Source organism: Dasypus novemcinctus, chromosome 8 (assembly GCF_030445035.2).
Source record: "Dasypus novemcinctus isolate mDasNov1 chromosome 8, mDasNov1.1.hap2, whole genome shotgun sequence".
Taxonomy (NCBI): Eukaryota; Metazoa; Chordata; class Mammalia; order Cingulata; family Dasypodidae; genus Dasypus; species Dasypus novemcinctus.
Genome location: NC_080680.1, coordinates 15296852 through 15320833, shown reverse-complemented (window position 1 = coordinate 15320833; position 23982 = coordinate 15296852). Strand labels below are relative to the sequence as shown.

Genomic DNA, 23982 nt, shown 5'->3' with positions numbered 1-23982 from the left:
AGGATGCTGTCTATTGTGAGATAATGGACTTGGTATATTTTTACTTTCTCTCGTGATTCTTCCTGGCACCTACTAGCTCTTGGTTGGCATACTGTGGTATTTCATTTTATCTCTTTTATCTAAACTAGTAATTTTTACAGGTTTTTTAAATTTGAGAAGTATTTTATGGTGTTTTTTTCTCATTAAATTTTAGTTATATGAAGAATATAAGAATACATTATTCTTTTGAAATCTAGAATCATCACAGAAGTCTCCTTTGTCCACCATCCCAATCCTGATCCCATTACTCATGTCTCCTTTTCAGGTAGAATTACTATTTATTTCTATTGATTTATCCAAGATTATAATAGTTCAAAAATTCTATTTTTCTAAATAAAACAGAACCTTTCTACTTAGATGCATTTTATTTCACATTTTTTTATTGTATATTCAATTCAAATATGCTCACCATTATGCCAAGCACTTTGAAAATGTAAAGAGAGAATTAGACATGTTCTGTGTTCGCAGGAAACTTTCAATCACATAGAAATAAGGCATGCGTACAAAATAATAAGAAAGCAGTACAACAGTTACAATTATCAGTTGCCAAAATAAGTAAACAAGTTACTGGTTTTGGGGGTCATTCTTGTGACTTTAGGATATTATAGATGGTTTAATGAAAAAGTTTCATCTTGGAATTGACTTTGACAAAGTCAGGATGGGATGCTGGGGTGACTTAAAACAGATAGGAAGTCATTCTAGGTAGGGAAAAATCAGAAGCAAAAGCTGAAAAATAGGAATAAGTATGTGTTCTAGGAATAGTATATAGAGACCAACTTGATTCTAATCTATAATTTGTATTGGTCATAGTGTAGATAATTTTCTATATACAGAGTTAAGATTCATGTTTCTGAAGTACTGAGAATTTTGTATTTTTGATGCAATGTGGAGACTAAGACGTTTGAGTGGGATATGAGCAAAAGGAAAGTTATTTTAGAAACTTTAATCTCACAATTTTATGTCATCATTATTAGGCTGAGGATGAATTCTCCCTGTTAAACATATTAGTTCATCATGGGTATTTAGAAAATGTTGATCAGAAATTTTATAGCGAATATGCTATTTATTTAGATCAATGTGAATATGTATGGGGGGAATGCTATATACAATAACACCACCAATGCACTTTGTTTTCATTTTTGAAGTTCAGATAAGTTTGATAGGAAGATTCTCATTCCTGTAGGTTAAAAATAAATGTTTTATAGTATGTATATTTGAAAGCCTTTACAAGGAGGACCTTATGGATATTCTCTTAGGAATAAGATGGATTCTCAGTTTTTCTTATAAGTCAACTGGTTTTGTGGTATAATTGACTTCTTAAAATATTTTATGAGAGACTTGTAATGTTAATATTGAGATAAAAGAAAATGTTGTATTGTTTTACTAAGGACTTTAACTGTAGGACTACAAAGTGGAATAACTTTGAATATTACTATAATGCCTCTAAAAGAGAAAATTATACCTTATTTGATAAGTTTTGTGTAGGTATGAACTTTTTTTATCAGACTTATTAAAAATATAATGCGTTGAAAGAAAAAAAGCAACTTTCTACTTCATAATGAATAAAATATGAATCAAAAAGAAAAAATATGTTATCACTGGAAATATCTAGCTTTTTAGAGTTTTTGGATTGTCTGCCTTAAATGCTTTAGGGATATAACAAAGCTCAGGGAAGAAAAACAACTGAAAGTTTTTTGAAATTATCCTCTCATTTCACTGATAATGGAAACAATACATCTCAAATTTGACTTTTAACATAAAAATATAGCATTTGAATAGCATTCTACTATAAACTACGAGAATTTTGTAATGCTGTTTAAATATTTTCACATTACTTTGCTTTAAATTTTCTAGATTTAATCTTACTTTTTGTTGTTACATATCAGATATTTGATCACCATTGCCTAAAACAAAATTGCTTCATAATGGGGTGCAAAATTAATATTAAGCAAATATTTATGTTCGTTTAAGCATTGTTGAGACAGATTTATAGGTATATGTTGTGTACCTTAGCTTATACACAGCATTAATAGTGGCTAAATGTATGATCCAACAGGTAATCTTTTTAAACAAATAAAACTGTTTGGATGCTTTCCCAAAATGATTGGGTTGCCCTCCAGGCGTATTTCTTCAATACGGTCCCGAATGTAACGCGTGTCATTAGCCTTGCAGAATGTATCATCTGTGATTGAGGTTATATTGTTAAACTGTAAAATAAAAGGAAAAAAATTGTTCAGAAATCTGAGATCAACTTCTTGTATGTTTTGTAATATTTTATCTCAAATGTGATTTTAAAATTTTGTGCATTCTACGTATCTTCATGGTAATGAAACTTTCTCTGCAATCTGTGCTGAGTCTGCCTTTTTTTAAAAGACTATAGTATTACTTGAGGATAGCAGACTATTTGCTGTTACCCAGTGTTATAACAGTGTAACACAAAGTTCTAAGTATAAATAAAATTATTCTAGCTGGAGGAAGTATTCTATTCTAGAGTGTCAACTCAAAATAGACACTATATACTTAAATATACTTTAAAGAAGTAAAAAGAAATGTGAATTCTTGGGATGCTGAGAGACCAGTTTTAGGTTATTTTAATTACTGCTTCACTTTTATATTACCTCAAGTTGATGTTGTACAATAAAGTCAGCTGAAGAGTCTCCCAAAGCAAATGTTTATCACTATTTGGAGAAAGAAACATAAACCAGAGGTTGCAGTGCCCCCAAATTTCAAATTCATGTGTCAGATTAACTAGGAAATGCTAAGTGCACACAGGGAGACAAACCCCACCCTTACTGAGGCTTCTCAGTAGACTGCAGTTGAACCATTCATGATACCCTGGATAGAACCTGGGCTTTTGGGCAGATCTTGCTTGTCTAAATATTAATATTCTGATATGCATTGGGCTACCACACCACCATGCTATCTAACTAAAATTTACACACAAATAAATGAGTTTCCTAATGAGTCTGAAGACTGGCCCATAAGTCTTAAATTAATTTAATTTAATTTAAATTAAAGTCATTATTTTGAACAGAACAGTCATACCTGAAGATGAATTACACGTAGACTTTCTGGTAAATTAAGAGGCACAGATTCCAGGGCATTGTGGTCCAAGTAGAGGAATGAGAGGTTATTCAGTTTCTGCAAGGAAAACGTACCTTTGATTGATTTGATATTGAGGTGAGAGCACTTCTTCACAGGATTCAAGCTCTGTGTGTGTGTGTTGATATTCTGTGCATGTGAACATATATATACATAGATATTGATGTATATACAGATCATACTGTTAATTGTTGGTATGGTAGTTTTGGTTTTTTTGTTTTTTTAATTTCACAAATAATGTCTTTTGGGCCTTTATGAAAGCCATAGACTTCTGCTCCATACTTCATATTTCTATCCATTCATTTGTTCTCTGAAGACCTAGTTTATGTCAGGCCTGCTGTCTTAATACTAGCTTCTAGAGCCCTTTGAATTGACTTGAGAGCAGCTAATGAAGTCAGTCCCTAGATCAGATTGAATTTGGACCCTAGTGCACCATAATCTCTTCCCAAAACTACCCCTATTTCTAGCTAAGTGTTGGTACTCCTGAAAGTTGTAAAATGTTTCCCAAAGCAATTTATTAATAAATCCTCAACTGGATATAATTTTTCCTAGGTTTTCTATGTTGGATAATTTTATAATATGATTTCAAGATGTAATTTTCCCTGACATTAACCTTACTTTTGAAATACATCTTGTGTCAGATTTCCCTAAGTCTTTTCTGTGCTATTATTTTAATCCTTCTTAGTGTCCTACCATGCCACCCTTCATACAGGCACCCTAGCTCCTGTCTTCCCCATTTGAACATCATTTATATGGCTGAGCGTAATCCCACTGTACCAAGGACTTTCGTATCCTGGGGCATTAGGGAAAATTACAAGGGTGGCCATGTTTAGCATTTCCATGCTAGCTCAGCCTGAGTCCTTTCTGTAATTCATGTGCAAAACCTAAAATATTCTTTTTAGTATGTGTGAAATGTCACTCATCTCCTACAGGCTTTGAAATGCTAGTTTCCCAGACTTACCAACTGCAATTACATATCTTCAAATAACAAAGTATTTTTTTTTCCTAAAAGTGAGTCTCATTTAAAAAAGTCCCTTAACTCAGACTCCCTTAATTTCTGAGTCCCTTAACCCAGAACCATCAGAGGAATGCTGATGTATCTTTAAAATGTTCCTTAAAGTTGAAAAGGGATATCTTAAAGGTTAATGTTGTAAAATATTCTTTTTTTCTGATAGATTGTACATTTATGAAGTAAACGTTACTGTAATATGATTATTCAATTGACAGTTTTAGATGCTTCTGTAGGAATTATCATTAGCAGCTACAAATCCTGCCCTTTGGATATGGTCATGTCTTATGCCCAACAGTAGCATTATCCATTATCACATCTAATCTTTTTATTTTGAGTTACCTTCCAGGACTGAGAATGTTTATATTAGCACTAAGGAAGTCCTGGAATTTGGTGATGACTTCTCTGTAGACCATGCATTTTGAGATAATCTGGCTTTCTTAAAGTAGATCGCTTTCCTTTTTTCCTGTATGTGATATTTTCTTGAATTACTAAATTAGTAATGTATTTGATTCCTACAACATAGAGAATTTTGCATTAGATGCCATCATGGGACTCAAAAAAAAGTCTGCTAACAGAGTTTTATAGTCTAATATTTTTGAATATTAAAAGTTAAATTTAATGTTTACTTTTAGAACTTTATTTTTTGTCTGGCATTTATGAATTACTAATATTGTAAGGAAAAAGAAACACAGGAAAACTCCCACTTTGAGTTTTTGCTAGCCTGTATCATGAGGTGCCAAACATGTCTCTAACTAAATATTTGCTGAATAAACAGCCAAAAAATTGAGATACAATATAGTCCTAAGAAGCAAAATAAAGGGTAGGTATTTTAAGTGAGTAGCATAATCTAGGTTAAAACAGCCTCAGGTTTGACTGTTTATTATGTAAGCAGTGTTTTCAATTGTTAAATTAGAATTGTTTTGCTTTATAAATATAATCAAAACAGAATTCTAAACATGTTTTTCTTTTATCATATATAAAATTATCATATTATCATTGGCTGTATAAAACTGATTTTACATTCAATCATATTGTAAAATACTTACTTTGAATGTGTTTGCTTTGATTCCTCTACTCTTGATTTTGTTGTATTTTGCATTAAATAAAGTAAGCTTGGGAGGAAGAACTGGAAGTTTCAGTAGTTGATTTTCAGCAAGTATAAGTTCTTCTAGCAAAGAAAGTTTTGAAAAAGTACCATCTTCTATATCTTCAATCAAATTTCCCGTAAAATCAAGTCTTCTTAAGTTAGCTTGAGGGGAAAATAAACAAAAAACAAAAAGTTAAATTCTCATTTGTGTGCCTGCCCCCACTTCTCCTACGGATGGAACTGTGAGCATGACATACACAGAGAGAACTGTGGATCTGTGCCCCATTGCACCTGGCTCCCCAGGAAGTGCTCCATGTTTAAGTGCTGGCACGGCAGGTTTCGCTGCTTTTCTCAGACCTTCTTACCTGATTATGGTGGCCAAGTGATGGATGAGCACAGCCTCCATGACTCCAGAATGGGCACCATCTGCAAGTACCACTCTTATGCTGGCTGACTTCTGCCTTTCCATACAGTTACTATTAACCAACCCTTGCCTTTCTCTGGAACAAGATCAGATGCCATGGAAATTTCATGGCGGCCAGTGAAGTTGCTGCTCAAATGCCGTAACTGAGGGATGATCATTTGTTAGTTACCTCGAAATGAGTACATTTCCATATGGTCGCTAGCACCAGCTACTTTCCTCTGCTCCACCCCCAAACACACAAAAAAAAGCCTACTTAAAAAAAAAGTCAACTATATCTACATTGTGCCCTTGTCCTGTATTTCTTGATACATTAGTTCTAACAAAGAGTTCATATTAACATTTTTCTTTTAAATAATTGAATTCTGCCTTCAGTAAAGACAGTATCTTTAAAAGAAATGGAAAGAAAGCATTTTAAAGGGAGAAAACGGGAGGGGAAGAGGCAGATGCTAGAGGTGAGGGGATAGGAGTGCTGGGGTAATGGAAGAATGCCTGTGTCCCAGAGAGATGGGGAAGAAAAGAGGAAGCAAATGGAGAGACAGTGGAAAAAAGAAAATGGGTTACCTGCTTGATGATTAGATGGGTGTAGAGAAGCAAATTCCTATCACCTATAGAAAGTTACATAAGACAAGAATGCCTCTTTTTCCAAGGCATCGTAAGGAGTATTAAGTCCCCTTGGGAAAAAATTATATCTAAATTTCTCCCAACAAGATTGGTTAATCAATTGTTTTCTCCATATTATGCAATTATTTTAACTGCTGTAGAAGACAAGGGAAAATGTTTACAATATATTTAGTTATAAACCAGGTGATTAAACTGTATTATAAATCCCATTTTTAAAATATGTTGTGTATTTGTATGTGCAGAGTAAAAATGGGTAACATTGTTTAAATTCTCATTTGTGTAGAGTGAAGAAAAATATTTATTTAATGCATCATTCAAACACCTTTCTTTTTTCAGTACCTAGCCGAGAGTCTGCAATTATGTAGCTCAGTAAATTTTTGTTGAATCAATACCATGTGTCCACTATATACTCAACACTGATGACCTTTCTAATGATCATAGAATCTTATGTTTGGAAGTGATCTTAAAGTTAATAGAGTTCTTCATCCTTCTGACTGAATTTCTCAGAATGCTCAGGCAGCTTCAAATAAATTCTTTTTGCAAATCGTGGAAGGTAAGCAATATTTTTGATTGAATGGAATCATGTAAATATTTTTGTATTTTTCACCACTTATTACATTGTGATTGTGGGTATGTTATTTTAATCCCTCTATGCCTTATTTCTTAAAAGTATCCCCTGATCTGTTAAAGCAATGCAGAGTGGAAGATAGAGAAATTTTCGAAGTGCGTGTGTAGGACTTTTATCTGCGATGATTAGAAAATACTTCTGTCAATAATTGGGAGCTACTAGTAGCAGCATGAATCCAGTTACAGTTAAACTCATATATGAGTACTGTGTCCAGCGTACATTTTTTGTTATGATTTTTTTTTTGAAAACAGCAAAATAGAAATCTAAATAACAGACAAAAAAACTAATGATCTTGAACTGGGATTTGGTAATGCAGACATAGGCAATTCTAGGGTGCCTTGTGGCAACACATTAATGGCAAACTGTTGGTTAAGATTTGATTGGGGGAAATGGATTTGACTCAACAGATAGAGCGTCCGCCTACCACATGGGAGGTCCAGGGTTCAAACCCAGAGCCTCCTGACCCATGTGATGAGCCAGCCCACGTGCAGTGCTGATGCGCACAAGGAGTGCCATGCCACGCAGGGGTGTCCCCCGCATTGCGGAGCCCCACACGCAAGGAATGCACCCCATAAGGAGAGCCGCCCAGTGCAAAAAAAGTGCAACCTGCCCAGGAGTGGCGCCACACACGCGGAAAGCTGATGGAGCCAAAATGACACAACAAAAAGAGACACAGATTCCTGGTGCCCCCTGACAAGAATATAAGCGGACACAGAAGAACACACAGCGAATGGACATAGAGAACAGACAACTGGGGCGGGGTGGCAGGGCGAGGAAGGGGAGAGAGAGAAATAAAAAAGAAATCTTTAAAAAAAAAAAAAAGATTTGATTAGAAGCCGAAAGTGCTTCTCTGTTAATGAGCAGGGACAGTTGGAAGGAGTTAAATGCTGTTGTTTTCAATACTAATTCCACAGTGGAATCATCTGAGGAGTTTGTGATTTTTTTTTTTCCAAGAGAAGTTTTAGTTTTAATAGTGGATTTTAATGCCAGTGTCTGGGCCTTACCCCAGACTGAATTAGAATCTCTGGATAGTTGGGCTAAGTATCAGAATTTTAAAAATGTTTCCCTGGATATTTTTAATATGTGCCCAGGATTAAGAACCATGCTAAAGTAAGGGAAAGCCATTTCTGTATCTTTATAGTTAAGGCAGAAAATAAAATATGTGGTTGGAGAAGCATCCCATTTATATCAGTGCGCTGACTGGCTGGGGCATAAACAGATGTGAAAGTATAGCATTAAGAACATGCAGTTGCCCGTCGTGTTAGATGGGTTGTCAACATAAACACTGAATTCACCAGTTAAGAGAGATGACAAGGGGCATCTGAATGGAAAGGTAATTCACCAACAAACCAACTGATTTTTGTGAAGTGTTATGGATAAACACTCCAACAGTGACAACCCCAGATGTGATAGGTCACAAGTACCTGAAACCCAGTTTTTCCCAAAATGAGTCAAATACTGATATCTTATTTAAAGTTAACTTACGTATGTCTGCAAAATCTTTGGCAGTCAGCTTTTTAATTTTGTTGAATCGTGCATAAAGGTAGTCTGATTCTTTTGGCAAAGGTGGTACAGCATCAATGTCAATTTCTTCACAGTATACAGAGCGACTTAAACACACACACAACAGGCACGTGGGCATTTCTAAATTGGAAAATATAATCATAAAAGTATAAACAGAAGTTTAAAAATAGTTGGCCTCTGGTGCTAAAATTATTGCTATCATGAATACTATTACAAATTTGAATTGATTTTTTTAAATAGAAACTGAGGTGATAAGAGGAAAGATATTCAGTCACAGTAACTTACATTGTACCTGATAATTCACCAATATTTTATATTCTGGAATCCATAATCTGTTTTATTGTCTGTTTTAGTAGTGATCACTTAATTGCTGAACTGATGTTACATTTTCTCCTTCGAATACCAAAAAAAAAAAACTCATAAAGCAGGAATTAAAGTAAACACACGCTTTATGTATTAACTTTGGTGTATCAGAAACATATTTCTGATTAATGACTATAGCTAATGTGTTTAGAAATCACTAGTTAAATAAGCAAACCATTAACTTGAAAATTTGAGTCATCATAGGCCCTGAAAGATCCCATTGCACTCCATGTCATTTATTTCATTTAATGGTCATACCTCTTTCATCTCTTAACCTGGAACAATTAGTTGATCTTTGTTTTTCATTGCCTTTACTTCTTTAAATAGTACAGCATTTATGTAGTAAATATCTTTCCAGTAGGATTTGACTGAAGGTTCCTTATTTGTGGCAGGAATATCTTGAAACTGATGCTGTTATCAGTGCCACTTATCAGGAGGCACACAATATCTATCCCATTCCTGATGATGTTACCATCTTCAGTCATTTGGTTAAGGGGGTGTCTGCCATGTACAGTTAACTGTTTTTTACTCTGTAATCAATAGTTGTCTTCTGAACAAGTACTTTGGGATTGTGAATATATGGTTTATCAAACTTTAAAACTCACTAGTTTTAGCATCGATTGCTAATTCTTATCAGTTATCACTGGATAGCTGCAGATAGTGATTTTCTAACTCCATCATTCCTTTTACATTTATTGGTTGGCATTTTACTGTAAAGTGGAATGTTTTTTCCTCCTTTCCTCCCTCTCTCCCTCCTTCCCTTCTTTCCTTCTCTTCCTTCTTTTTCCTTTTCCTTTCTTTTCTTTCAGTATGAACTTATGGATAATTGCTTTGTTCCATTGGTTGTAATCCATTTCCATCATATTCATTTTGATAATCAAATTGACCAAGTTTTGGCCAGCAAGAGCCCTTTCAAGCTGACTTCTTTTTTTCCCCACCATAGCTTTATTATGGTTGACATAATAAATTGTACATATTAAAATTGTGTAATTCGTAAGTTTTGACATATGTATATACCTATCACCACAATCCAGCTAATTAACTGAACTGTCATCCCCTAAATTTTCTCATGCTATTTAGGAATCTTTCCCTCCTACTCTTGTCTCCTAGCAACCACTAATCTGCTTTTTGTCATTGCACATTACACGTTAGTGTGCTTTTTCGAGAATTTTCTATCAGTAGAATCATGCAGTATTCTTGTGCTTCTTTCACTTAGTGTAACTATTTTGAGATTCCTTCATTCTCGCATGTATCAGGAGATCATTCCTTTTTATTATTTTTATTGCTATGTAGTATTCCATTTTATGCATATGCACAATTTGTTTATTCAGTCATCTCGATGGACATTTGGATTATTTTCAAATTGGGGCTATTTCAAAGGAAACTGCTTAGAACATTGCTTAGAACATATATTTGTACGGACGTATGTCTTCATTTCTCCTAGATAAATACCTAGGAGTAGAAACCCTGGGTCTTATTATAGGTATATCTTTTAACTTTTGAGGAAAGTTCCAAACTGTTTTCCAAAGTGTGCTATTTTATATTCCCAACAACAGTGTATGAAAGTTCCCATTACGCCACATCCTCTCCAACATCTGGTATGGTAAGTCTTTTTAATTTTAGACATTCAAGTGGGTGTATTGTGATACCTAGTGTATTAATTTGCATTTCACTAGCAAGTAACAATGCAGAGCATCTTTTTATGTTATTTGCCATCCATATATGTTCTTTGGTGAAGTTCTCATTTGCTATTCAGTATCTTTGGTGAAGTGTCTGTTCATAGCTACTTTCTATTTTTATTCAGGTTTTGTGTATTATTACTGAGTTATAAGAGTGTATATTCAAGAAAAAAGTCATTTGTCAGATTTATGTTTTGCAAATGTTTTCTCCCAGTCTGTGGTTTGTCTTAATTTTCTTAACATTGTCTTTTGAAGAACAAATATTTTTCTCTTTTAATGAAGAACAGTTTATTGATTCTTTTATAGTTCATGCTTTTTTATATTGAATCAAGAAATCTTTGCCAGTCACTAAGATTTTAGACTTTTTACTTTCTCAAAGTTATATAGTTTAAACTCTTTACATTTAGCTTTAGGATCCATTTTAAGTTACTTTTTTTTAAATACATAGATCACACAAAATGTTACATTAAAAAATATGAGGTTCCCATATACCCTCACTCCCTACCCCCTCACCCCCACTCCTCCCAACAACCTCTTTCATCAATGTGGCACATTCATTGCATTTGATGAAGACATTTTGGAACACTGCTACACAACATGGATTATTTTTCCCCCTATGACTATCTGAGTCTTTCAGCGCTATTTTTAAAAACGTTATTCTTTCCCCATTGAACTATTTTGGCACCATTGTAGAAAACCAGTTCCCTGTGTTGTAAAAGTCTGTTTCTGGGCTCTATTCTCTTCCATTGACCTATTTGTTTATTTTTATTTCAATACCCATGCTATCTTGATTCCTGTAGTAAGTCTTGAAATTAGGTTGTATAACTTTTTTTTTCAGTTTTAACTACTCTAAGTCCTTTGCATTTCCATATAAATTTTAGAATCAGCTTGTTAATTGAAAAAACGACTGCTAGAATTTTTATTTGGATTGTGTTGAATCTATAAATAAATTTGGAAAGAACATTTTAACATTTAAACGATATTGAGTCTTCTGATCCTTGAACACAATGTATCTCTCCATTTATTAAGTCTTCTTTAATTTCTCTCAGCCCTGTTTTACAGATTCAGTGTATAGGTCTTAGACATCTTTTGTAAATATCTAAATATTTCATATATTTGAGGATTTAAAAAAAATAATTAAATGTCCATGTTATTCTTTAAGAACATCTTTAGTTTCTTGCATAGCAAGATGTCCCAGACTAATCTTCCATTTTTCCTCTGAAGTCACCTACTTCACCAAGGAACATTGGCTCCTTTTAGTGGAGAATGATATTTAGAAACCAAGATCTGGGCATTAGGTGAACTCATTGCTACTGGGGTTTCATTGCTTTTAGGTTCTTTCACAGAGAGACCTAGGATATATAGGTATGTGTTTTTTCCAAATAAAATACACATGCATACACACATATGTTTATACACATATACATACATATATACATGTACCATATACTCATATATGCACAAACATCCCATATACACATACACACTCATCCAGAGTGACAAACACATCTTTATCTATTTGAATATCTCTTTATATATTACAAACCATGAATTGATACCAAAACTTTCACTCCAGGCTACTCCACAAATTTCATTGTAGCCTTCCCCCTCTCCATATATGTATTGTCCATCTCTAGCAGTGAGAAACCAGGCTTTCTTTATCCACAGTATATTTACTTTATTTTACTCAGTCCTAGAACACATTAAGTAGTTTCAAAATTCCTAACCCATAACACTATGGGAAATAAACCTACTTCCTGGAATTTGTATTGCTCTATAGTTCTTTTTTGTTATCAGATTGAAGGTATATGGTCAAAATACTGTGTGTAAGGGTTACTTGGATTAGTTTTTTCTGTTTAGTATGTTATTTAAAATGCAGTTAAGGTTGTTTTTTTTTTTTTTGTATTCCAGTTTGGGGTTTAAACTTATCATTGTTGATTTTATTTATTTACGTATGTATATATTTGTTTGCTTACCTATGTGAAAATTAACATTGTTATTAAAATCAAATCCATATAAAAATGTATACTCAGAGAAGTGTCACTATCCCTGCCCACCCCCCATCTTCTTTAGTCCATTCTTATCTCCCATCCTTTCCATTCTCATCTCATCCACATCCTGTAGGTAACTAGTCTCATTAATTTTTGTTGTTGTTGCTGTTTGTTTCTACTTTTTTTAAGGAGGTACTAGGGATTGAACCCGGGACCTTGTGCATGTGAAGCAGGGGCTCAACCACTGAGCTACACCTGCTTCTTCATTAGTTTTTAAATTATCCTTTCTGTGTTTCTTTACACACAAATGAGCAGATACATATATATTTTCTTATATCCTCTTGTTTACATGAAAGGCAGTGTACTATGGATACTCTTTTGTGCTTTGCTTTTTTCACATAATGTATTCTGGAAATCACTCCATTTCAGTTGATAGGGATCTTTCTCATTCATTTTTACTATTGCATAGAACTCCCTTACATGGATGTATCATGGTTCATTCAACCACTCTTCAGTGTATGGAGACTTAGATGATTTCCAATATTTTGCAATTGCAAACAATGCTGCAAAGATTTTGCAGATATTTTTATTTATCGTTGGCGGTATATCTTCAGGATAAATTCCCAGAAGTGGAATTGCCAGGTCAAAATGCAAATGCATATTTGTTTTTTTTATATATTGCCAAATTCCTCTCCAAAAGTATTGTACCTATTTGTATACCCACTAGCAGTGTATAACAGTGTCTGTTACCCCACAGCCTTGCCAATGGAATATATTGTCATATTTTTCACTTTTGTCAATTGGAGAGGTTAAAAAAGGTATCTCAGTTTAATTTTAATTTCTCTAATTATATGTGAGAATGAACATCTCATGTTAAGAGTCATTTTTGTATCATTTTGTGAATTGTTCATGTCTTTTGCCCATTTTCCAATATAGTTTTTTGTGGGAGGAGGGGCACCCGGCTTGCCTCAGTGGCAAACAGTGCGGCAGGAGGTGACACCGCCTCTGCCCACTGGGCCTAGACAAGGTGACCACGCCTGACTAGGCCTTTGCTGCTAACGGCTAGCCGGCACCGCCCTCCCGCCTAGCCCAGCTCTCACTTCCCCTCCTCCCTCCCTTAAACCTAATCTCTTAGTACGCTGTTTGCCCAGCAACAGCTTCAGCCTAACAAGAGTTAGCACATACTCTACTGGCCAATCACTAGCCCAGTGCCAGAACATTGCCTTATATGGAAACAGCATTTGCCCTAGCCAATCAGAACCCGCCACACCACTCCCCAATCCTATAAATCTGCATCCCCTTCTGCAATAGACCAGACTTGTGCCATCAGCCTGTCTCCGCGACATCTTCCTGGGTTGTGCGCCCTCCACGCCTTCGGAACCCCCGAGGGAAGCCTCAGCGGCCGTACGAGGCTTTCTTCCCCACGCCAGGGACCCCTCTCGTCCCACAACGGGACCCCACTCGTCCCTTAACAGGGACCCCGCTCGTCCCACAATGGGACCCCACTCGTCCCGCAACAGGGACCCCGCTCGTCCCTTAACAGGGACCCCATTTCGTCCCTCAGTTTTTGGTCTTTTTTTTCCCTGAAATTTTAAGAATTCTTTGTAAATTGGACAAATAGATGGGGACCATTTATTACATAGGACTTATAATTTGCTACTTTATGATAAGTTTTGTACTCTTAAATTGGAATGTATATTATAATTATTTCTGTATATAGCCATCTCTCTCTTCTGTGGATTTCTTGAAGACATGTATTATCTTTTCTTTACCTTATCCCTGGACTTTACGTAATATTTGACAAAAACTGGTATTCAATAAGTATTTTCAAAATTGATTTTATATAGACACATTCCTTATGGAGGCTAATTTTGGACTAACTAAGCTTTGATTGTTCTTGAATGTTCCTGTTCCATATTTCTCACTCATAATGTATTACACCAAATCGTGTGTGCTCCCAATATCTCTGTTTGGCCTCATTGGAGAGCAAATTCCACTAATTGGATTTACCATATCCTGAGGCAATTTTTGATTACCATAAGTAATAAAGGTCCAATATAAGCTATTTTTAGATAATCCTTTTTAAAAAATTAGATGGTATTCATACTTACCATCACTTTCTTTCTTGGGGGTTGAGGATATTACACTCTCATCTTTTTGTAATTGAAGACTTTTTTTATCAGGTATTATCAGAGTTTCTTTATCCTTTTGGGAAAATGAAAGTTTATTACCAGATGTGATAAAGTCTTAACTTTGACAGTAAAACTGAAGGCTTACAGACAGCATTTATCTTTTCATAGGTAGGTTGAGACATTTTTTATACTGCAATTAGGATATTATTATATAAAACTATTCATTAAATTATAATGTAAGTATTTGTTCATTCTGCTTTCACTCCAGTGAAAAGACTGTGAATTCCTTGAGTGAGTCAGCCAAGTCTTTCTAATTTTTTCAATCTCTAATAGCCAAATTCAGTGCTTAGTAAATGTTGAACATACTAAAATACAAAATGAGAACTAGGAGGAAATTCTCTGAATCAGAATGAAAGTTTTTCTGAAGTGAATATCTAACATGAAGATACTGTCTTGAAATTATTTATATGTAGAATAGCTGTTTTAGTTGTTTTTGTTTGTTTGTTTGTTTGTTTGTTTTGGTTCTTATCTGAAATTGAGAGCCTGCCCACTGTGCTTCACACTACTAGGTAAGGCTATTAACTGAAGGAATTGGGATCTTTATAATTTACTTTATTTTCTATCATAGGAAAGTACATTTTCTAACATAAGATTAAAGTATATTATATAGATTCCTGTTCTTTGTGTCCATTGTAAGCACTTTTTCAATCTTTAGTCTCAGTCTTAACTCACCCTTAACTTTTGTGTATTCTGTGTATTCAGTCTTGACTCCTAAATCAGCCCTTAACCTTTGTTTATTCTGTGTATGCTGGTTGAACATTCTTCTTCCACTCTGCATTTTTATGTCAATAGTCATGAATTTTACTCCACCTTTAAAATATCTTAGTCTCTGCATTAATAATTCGATGGAAAATGTCTAAAGCCATGTAAATAAAAGAAACAGAGAAAAATCATCTCTAAATTTTTTATTTTTTAGAGACCATGGAATTATGAAAGTGTTCTTGTAATTGAGTACTAGATTCAAATCATCCATGTTGAGCTAATAGCTATGTAATGATGCCCCCCCTTTTTTTTTCATTTGAAGCTATGACTAGTGATTCGTATCTCTTTTTGTCTTAATTATGGGCAAAAATAATACTAGCCTATTAACTAGCTTCATTGAAAAAAAACTGGTGTTAATGTTTGCTCATTGTGTGCTTAAAAAAGTAAAAGAAAAGCAGCTTTAACAGATTGATCTTAAAATCATTACCATCTTATTTATAGTAGAGAAGGATTTTTGAAGTAATCAACATGGTTATATATTTGGCTCTCTTTCTCATTTTCCTTTTTTTGTGTGTATGGTGACAGGCAGAGTGGGCAACGTACTTGTGTGCTATATTAACTTTTTCCTTACCCAGCATTCATTTCTGCATGCCAAGAAAACCACAAGTAATTACTTAGCCATAAAGGAGTGGTATGAATGATATAAGTCATCCCTGCAGAATATTAACTCAGTGACAGTTACTTGGTACAGATTGATAAAAGGTTTAATCTGTTGAAACTGATTTTTTTAAAAGTCACATACTAAATAGATTTTCATTTTTTTGGTAATGCATGTAGCTGGTATTTGTAAATTCTTGTGAAATGCTATAGGTACCAAAATAACCAATATTGTATTTATTTCCTTGAACCTCTTTTTCCCAAAATGATAAACCTTAACCTAATAATCCATCTTTATTTCTCCTAATGCACTTTTCTCCTAATTTATTTTTGAGGCAACACAAATTGGGTGTTGTGTAACATTATTTAACATAAATTTCAGCTGGTCAAGGATCATCTTACAGTCTTGTTTTTGAAAATTTTATTTTTTTGTTACTATAGATACATATGTCATCATAGCTCTCATTTATTAATTTGAGAAGCATGCATATTTTTAAAATATAATTTTAGGGACAATTATTGTGAATTGCTTTTGAATAATTTAAAATGCCTTTTCTTTCCCCTTACGTTATCAAACAATCAGGAAAACCAAAAACATGCATTTAAAATAGGCTACTATTTTATAAGTTGAATTTAGAGTAGAAAGAAAGTACCTTAATATTTTTTCCATCCAGGTATTTATCTTTATAATCTTGGCCAAATATGGTTTCTTCAAAATTATCTGTTCCATAATCATTCATCATGCGTAAGTCCTGCTGAGTTGGTGGTGCTGGCAATATCAGAGGCGCAAACAGTAACAGAAGAAATGTAGAGTGCAGAGTCTTCATTTTAGGAAAACTCAAGGTGACTGGAAGTTAAAATAAACTAGTGACCTGCTGACTGTAGGACAATACTCTCTTTTTCCCTGGAAATAAAAATGCAGACCATGGAAAACAATATTTAAAGCTCTGAAGACTTTTTGGCAGGGTTTAAGCATTAGGAACCAGAGAACAAGTATTTAACCCTTCATGATCTTTAATTAGATGCTAACAGTTTATATGTATCTGTGAACATTCTGAAAAATAGTTTCAGAAATCATTTCATTTCTTTATCTAAATATTTCAATCAATGTCAATCATTTCAGTTTCTTAATAATTAGATGTTCTGAACAGAGATACTCATATGCAGTTAGAATCTTCTTAGGATACCTGTAGTATAAATAGTTAAAATGGAGACTTAAGGTACTGTCTCCAAGGAGTTAAAAATATCATATTTCAACTTTTCTACTTTATAAAAATTCTTTGTTTTGTGTTGGTATAAACAAATTCCAAGGAAAGTTTTAAACCTTAAATTTGAAATTTAACATAGTGAAAAGTAGTTATTAACACTTACTAAGTTTTTAGGTTGTATAGAATGTAGAAAAAGCCACGAGTCTTTCATTTTCTCAGTTTTGTAACTTTAATAGATATAACTGTGTTATTATTAGTTAATAGTATTGCTTCTTTAATTTTAAACTATGAAAAATGCAAAACAGTATTGCCCACTAGAGGAAATATAACACTTTAATCAAGGAACTTTGGGAAATGAAATGGAAAGGGATTCTTTTAGGCTCACCAGTGGGTTTCATCTGGTGGATACACATATCAGATTTTTTCTTAAGTAACTTCAAACAGAATTACTCTGAGTTGCTGATGCTGCAGTATAGATATAATAGATGCCAGTTTGTAAAAACTCCAGTGGTCAAAATTTGAGAATAAAATAGTTTTTTGACTTTTATAGGACCCTGCTCTTGCCTGCATGGATATTAAAGTTAGGCAATGTTATAGAAAAGTATTTTTTTTTTAATATTCAAGGTAACGGGAACTTTAAAAATTTAAAGAGGTGGCCTTTATATTTATTAAGACTGTTAGATGAGTCACATTTTAACAAACAATATTTAAAATAATAAGTGAAAAAGAGCCTACCGTTTTAGCCGTTTTGAAGTTTTTTGTGGTTTTCCTCAATAGATGTGCATGCTTGTGCATTAGCCCCAAGTGGGAGGGTGAATGAGGAAAGCTGTGGATTGAATTCAAACTGCTGAGTAAAATTTCAGGGCCAGCAGCTTTAAAAGCAATTTCCATGCGGTAGAGATCTTTGCCAACATTCTTTCTCTAGGGTGAAACGTAGTGTGTTGTACTAGAGAACTGTGCTTAAAATATTTATAACTGCTATATTCAGTCTGCTTCTATTAATCTACTGTAAGATTTTTTCATTTTTACCTTGTAACTGTTTTAGTGAATAGTTTATAAAGATAACATATTTATAAAATCCTGCTTTTCATTTTAATGCTTTCCTAGGAGATAAAACATCTGCTCTCTTAATGAAATAGAATGCCAAACCAAAGCATAAACCAGGCTCTTAATTTTATGAGGAGTAAAAATATTGTTCTAGTACTATAATTTGTATATATGTAAAAATTAGTTTTAGCACACATGCTTTTATAGTTTGATCATTTAGGTTTTTTCCTCCTTTCTTATGTATTCTTGTGTAGTTATATGTAACTACATATAATGAAAAGCCTAAGTTTAAGAATCAGTTATTTTTTTTAAAGCAATTTGTAATTTGGGTTTGATAGGAAAAGATAATTTTGTTTGCTAAATGAAGGAAACTGTAGAAAAACTATATTAATATTAAATTTTATTTTAGGAAGTTACAGTGGTTTTAATAATCATATGAGCATCTTTAAAGATCCATTCTTACTTGTTTTTTACTCTTTACTACTTTTAGCAATCAAGGTAACATTTCTTTCTCCAGCAAGCTAAAAATTTAACAAATATGGATAAATATTTTGTTAAAACACAGAAATGAAAAATACTAATTCTTTTTTCTGTTCAAAAACATTTTTGGAGCCTTTCAAATCAAAACTTGGACAAACTAAGAAAGACTGGCATACTCAAAATCTTTATTTCAATATGAACTATTTTAAAATTTTTTATGATATTTTCTGATTTTGGTTAATATAAGTTGTCAATTTTATGACTTTAAGGATACAGTAAAACATTGTCTTTGAAAATATATGATAGTGAAACAGAAGATATTGATTTTGTTATTGCATTGTGTAGCTAGTTTAATGGGATGTTGAAAAGTGAGTTGGATAGATGCTAAATGTCCAGATTTGGAGAATCTTAGAAATTCTTTGTTTCCTTAATGGTATATACAGTTTGTTGTTTTGTACTGTAGAAAATTACTTTGTAATTTCTAACATCTTTCCTTGAAATTTTATGGCCATTGAATACAATTTTATTGGCATTTAATATTTCTTTTTCTTTTTTTTATTGAATAAAAGTTTTTTGAGCACTATTTTTGTAGTAGTAGATACATAGACAAATAAAACATAATTTTGTAGGCTGGGAGTCAGAAGGAGAGGCAGCAAATCAGTGATTAAAATGCAGTGATGCCTGCTACAGAAATATGCACAGGGTTCTCTGATAGCGTGGGAGAGGTCACATGTAAGGCTTTGTTAAGGAGGTGGCAGCCAAGCTGAGAGCAAATAGGAGAAGACTGTAGGGGCAAGGGAAACAGCACACAAGTGGAAAGTGTGGGGGTAATTTGTTTGCAATATATAATTAAATGCATGTGGCTGGATTTTGGAGAGTGAAAAGTGGATGGAGCATATTAAGAGATATGACTACTAGACGGGATTAGAGGTCAGGTAAAGAGAGGCTTATACCCTGCTAAGGTGTTTGGGCTTTATTCTGTAGGCATTGAGATACTATTGAGAGATTTTTAAACAAGTTAGTAACATGATCCAATATGCATTTTAGAAGTATCCTTCAAATGTTGCATTTCTGAAGATTACCATTGTTAGTCTATTGGGACAGTTACCTATTACCGTGCAAAAAATTACCATCGATTTAGCAGTTTAAAATTACACACATTTATTATTTGACAGTTTCCAAGGAGGTCAGAAGTCCGGGCATGGTTTTACTTGGTTGTCTGCTTCAGTCTATCTGAAAGGTGCAGTCAGGATGTTGGCTGGGGCTTTAGGCTCATTTCATGGCTCAGCTAGGGAAGATCTGCTTCTAAACTCATGTAGTTGTTGGCAGCATTCAGTTCTGGGCAGGCTATGGGACTAAGGGCCTTAGTCTCTTGTTGGCTGTTGACTGCACACTACACTAAATTCCTTGCTCTGTGACCTCCTCTGTAGGGCAGCTCTTAACATGGTAGCTTGCTTTTTCACACCCAGAAAAGGAGGTGGTCTCTTAGCAAAACTGGTATCACATTCTTGTGGAACACAATCATGTACACATATATCCCATCTCCTTTGCTCACCCTGAAGGGAACAGGATTATACAAAGAAAGAGTCTGGGAATATTCAGAAATGCACTGAAAAATAAACCTATGTTCCCCATATAAAATATGTCTGAAACTTTGCTTTCTATTCCAGAAAGGCTTGTTGTATCTTGCTAGAAAGCTATTTAGCTTTCACTGAATAATAGAAGATGAAAACTAGGAGCAGGCATTGTATCAAAAGTTCAAAGAGTTTTCTCTACAGAATTCTCTTAGGTGACCCTATTTCATTATCCTTGGAGATTAGTCTTAGAGATCTAGGTGGCCTAGTCCCATTGATCTGCTGGTTCTGTCTCCTAATTGGTTTCAGCAATGGTACTCAAAAACTGTGTTGAATAGAACTAAGTTATAGAAACAAGGGATTTCTGAGGAGTATTCTTTGGAGGTGCATCAGTTCTATTGATAGTGATCATATAACTACTTAGTAGATTGGCTATTAAATAAAGACTGTAAGCAAGAAGAGTCTTTCCCCTATCTTCATCCTCTAACTTTTCCAGAAACTGTGATTTAGGAGTCAGAACTCTAAAGTTCTAGTTCTGGTTTTGGTGTTGTCATCAATATTCCACTGATTTTGGGTGTTATGGATTGAATTGTGTCTGTAAATATGCCTTTACTTGGAAATAAGAAAAGATGTAAAAGATATTGTTAGTTAAGATGAGGCCAAACTGGATGAGCTTGGGCCCTAATCTAATATGACTGATGTCCTTATAAGAAGGGGAGAATTGGACACAGAAAGACAGAGGAGAGAGAACCATTATTAACTGAGGCAGAGAACACCAAGGATTGCCTGCAAGCTACTGCCAGAAACCAGTAAAGCTGCATGGAATGTATGCACCAGTACAGATTTCAGACTTCTGGCCATCAGAACTATGAGGCAATAAAGTTCTGTTGTTTTAAGCCACCCAATTTGTGATACTTCGTTATGGCAGCCCTAAGAAACTAAGACATTGAGTATCTTATTTGATTTCTTTGGGCCTTAGTTTATCTGCTGGATTAGAATCTAGTTACTTGAAGGTGCTATTGGCATTTTGGCTGGATAATTCTTTGGGTTGGGGGCTGTCCTGTGACTATAGGATGTTTAGCTGAATCCCTGGCCTGTGCTCACTAGATGCCAGTAGATCCCCCTCAACTCCAAGCTGTGACAGCCAAAAATGTCTCTAGACATGGCCAAATGTCCCCTACCAGAGGGAAATCATTCCCACTTGAGAACCACTGAGTTACTAGATGTGGCAGTTTGAGTCTTTTGTGGACCCCAGAAAATTATGTTCTTAGATTGATCTATTCCTGTGGGTGTGAATCTGTTGTAGGTGAGACTCTTTGATTAGATTAGATTCAGTTAAGAGCCATTTTATTAGATTACTTCAGTAAGGTGTAGCCCAGTGTGGGTCTTAATTTTCTTACCAGAGTCCTTTACAAATTAGATAAATATACAGAGAAAAAAGCCCACGGACACAGAGGGAAACCTCCAGAAGCTGAAATTAATGGGACCTGGGAGAGAGAAAGCCACAGGAGCAGAAAGAATGCACAAGAGCAAGAAGCTGAAAGCAACAGAGCCCAGAGGGGAAGGCAGAGACTGGTAGTCACCGCTCTTGTGCCCTGCCATGTGGCAGGAGTCCAGGATCACCAGCAGCCAATCTTCGGGGAGAGAGCTTCACCTGATGCCTTGGTTTGGACATTTTTCTCAGCTCAGAACTGTAATCTTAAAAGTCAATAAACCCCCACTGTAAAAGCCAACCCATTTCTAGTATATTGCCTTAGTAGCCTTTTACAATCTAAAATACTGGATATTTATAAACCCTTTTAAATCTGACATCCAAGGATTTTATGGGAAGTGTGTGGTTTGAATCTTCAGTTCAAATAGCATGCTTATGCCTGAAGCTCAGTCATTTGGTCAAATGAGATAAAGATGAGAACTCAAGTATCTTTCATACCAAACAATGAATTTAAAGGAAGGGAGATTTTTACTCAATGTAAGGAAGAGTGCATGGTAAAAATGTATCTTATTTGTAGATTTAATTTTTCTGAGTAGCACGTAAACCTTCATGTAGCTGAATTTTTAACCTAAACACATAAAATGATGACAGATGTGCTTATGATATTGTATGATGCTTTCACGGCATAGTTATATTTATTTAGGGAATTGGAACATATAAGAAACTTTGGATTGTTAGCTGTTATGACTTAATTTCTTTTCCTGCTGCTGTTATACTTTATTTCCAGTATTTAGAAATGGATTTGGAATCAGGAAACCTTGGTTTTTAGTTCTAGCTGTCCTTGTGGTCATACGAATTTCTTTGCAGCAGAAAAAGTATATAGACAAAACAAGGTTTGTTATTTCTTCTATTTTTTCCACCATGGAGTTAGTGAAGTATGTTACATGATATCCATACATCTGTATTTTAGTTTAGTGGCCCCAAACCTAAGGAATAAAAGGAAACTTTTGTGTTTTGGGTAATATTTAAATGCAGCCTAACCATTTTTAACCAGTATTATTGTGTGAGTAAATTTATGAAATATCCTTTATTTTTATTTCCTTTCTAAACACTAAGTATACATTTATTAAGTTTTTATGTTTGTTCACCAAGTTTGGTTTACAGTGAAAAAGTCACACATAATTACAGAAGCCAGTTTTATTTGTTAAGAGTCACAAACACATTTCAGTCTGTTAGCTAATATAACTAAATTCTTTGACATACATTGAGAAAAAATATGAATTTCCATTTCTTTTCTTTCCTGTTATAAACATTAAATCAATTGATTTAGTCTGTAGCTCTAACATGTGACTATGTAGTCTTAATTTACTAGTTAAAGAAATATTTTATTCTTCAGAGTTTCTTTTAGGGAAAGCATTGTGTTTTTAAAACTTTTATGAGAAATACTGGGGGTGAGTAATGAGTTCCTCAAGGAATTCTCACCGTAACCAAGGTTGTTCTCATTGGGTCCTATAATTGGAGGATCTTTTGCTTTGCTGAGCATTGTGCTAAGTTTACATATACACAACTTTCAAAATAGGAGCTGCAGTAGACTTGAATACTTCTTTCTGATAACCTGATAATAGAGGTTTTAAAAGACTCTGGGGGATGGGAGCCAGGTGGCTGAGTGCCTTTGGAGGGAGGGAAGGTGAGGGAGGAAGCCCTGCTTTCCTCTTCCTGATAGGCCTCCCAGAAGGGTACTTTAGAAAACCAAACAGTCAAATAGAGGTTTTCAGTTTGTTTGTTGTGGGTTATACAATTTAAGCATCTTCCTCTTTCTCTCTAATGAAACCTTTAGTTAAGTCTCCTTTGTTCACTCATCTTTTTTTTTTTTAAAGATTTATTTATTTCTCTCCCCTCCCCCACCCCCACCCTGGTTGTCTGTTCTCTGTGTCTGTTTGCTGCATCTTCTTTGTCCACTTCTGTTGTTGTGAGCTGCACAGGAATCTGTGTTTCTTTTTGTTGCGTCGTCATGTTGTGTCAGCTCTCCGTGTGTGCGGCGCCATTCCTGGGCAGGCTACACTTTATTTCACGCTGGACGGCTCTCCTTATGGGGCGCACTCCTTGCAAGCATCAGCACTGCACATGGGCCAGCTCCACACGGGTCAAGGAGGCCCGGGGTTTGAACCGCGGACCTCCCATGTGGTAGACGGACGCCCTAACCACTGGGCCAAGTCCGCC

General features: G+C 34.6%; 2 protein-coding genes across 3 annotated transcripts in view; one reads left to right on the top strand and one right to left on the bottom strand.

Moving 5' to 3' along the window:
• CENPP (centromere protein P) overlaps window positions 1–23982 on the top strand; it is a 431610-nt gene that overhangs the window by 139548 nt on the left and 268080 nt on the right. The window lies entirely within an intron of this gene.
• On the bottom strand, window positions 398–18073 carry OGN (osteoglycin). Its single transcript, XM_012522863.4, has 7 exons — window positions 17965–18073; window positions 16675–16925; window positions 14582–14675; window positions 8399–8557; window positions 5200–5402; window positions 3085–3180; window positions 398–2246 (listed from the first exon to the last, which is right to left on the bottom strand). The coding sequence occupies exons 2-7, from the start codon at window positions 16846–16848 to the stop codon at window positions 2076–2078; spliced, it is 897 nt and encodes a 298-aa protein (XP_012378317.1). The 5' UTR covers window positions 16849–16925; window positions 17965–18073; the 3' UTR covers window positions 398–2075.

Bases quoted from the DNA above. Each gene is read 5' to 3' on its own strand.
- OGN (XM_012522863.4), bottom strand. From the start codon at position 16,848: ATGAAGACTCTGCACTCTACATTTCTTCTGTTACTGTTTGCGCCTCTG. The intron at 14,676-16,674 runs GTACTTTCTTTC...TTTTCCCAAAAG, and splicing joins TGGATGGAAAAAATATTAAG to GATAAAGAAACTCTGATAAT. The intron at 3,181-5,199 runs GTAAGTATTTTA...TTTTCCTTGCAG, and splicing joins TCAAAGCAAACACATTCAAA to AAACTGAATAACCTCTCATT.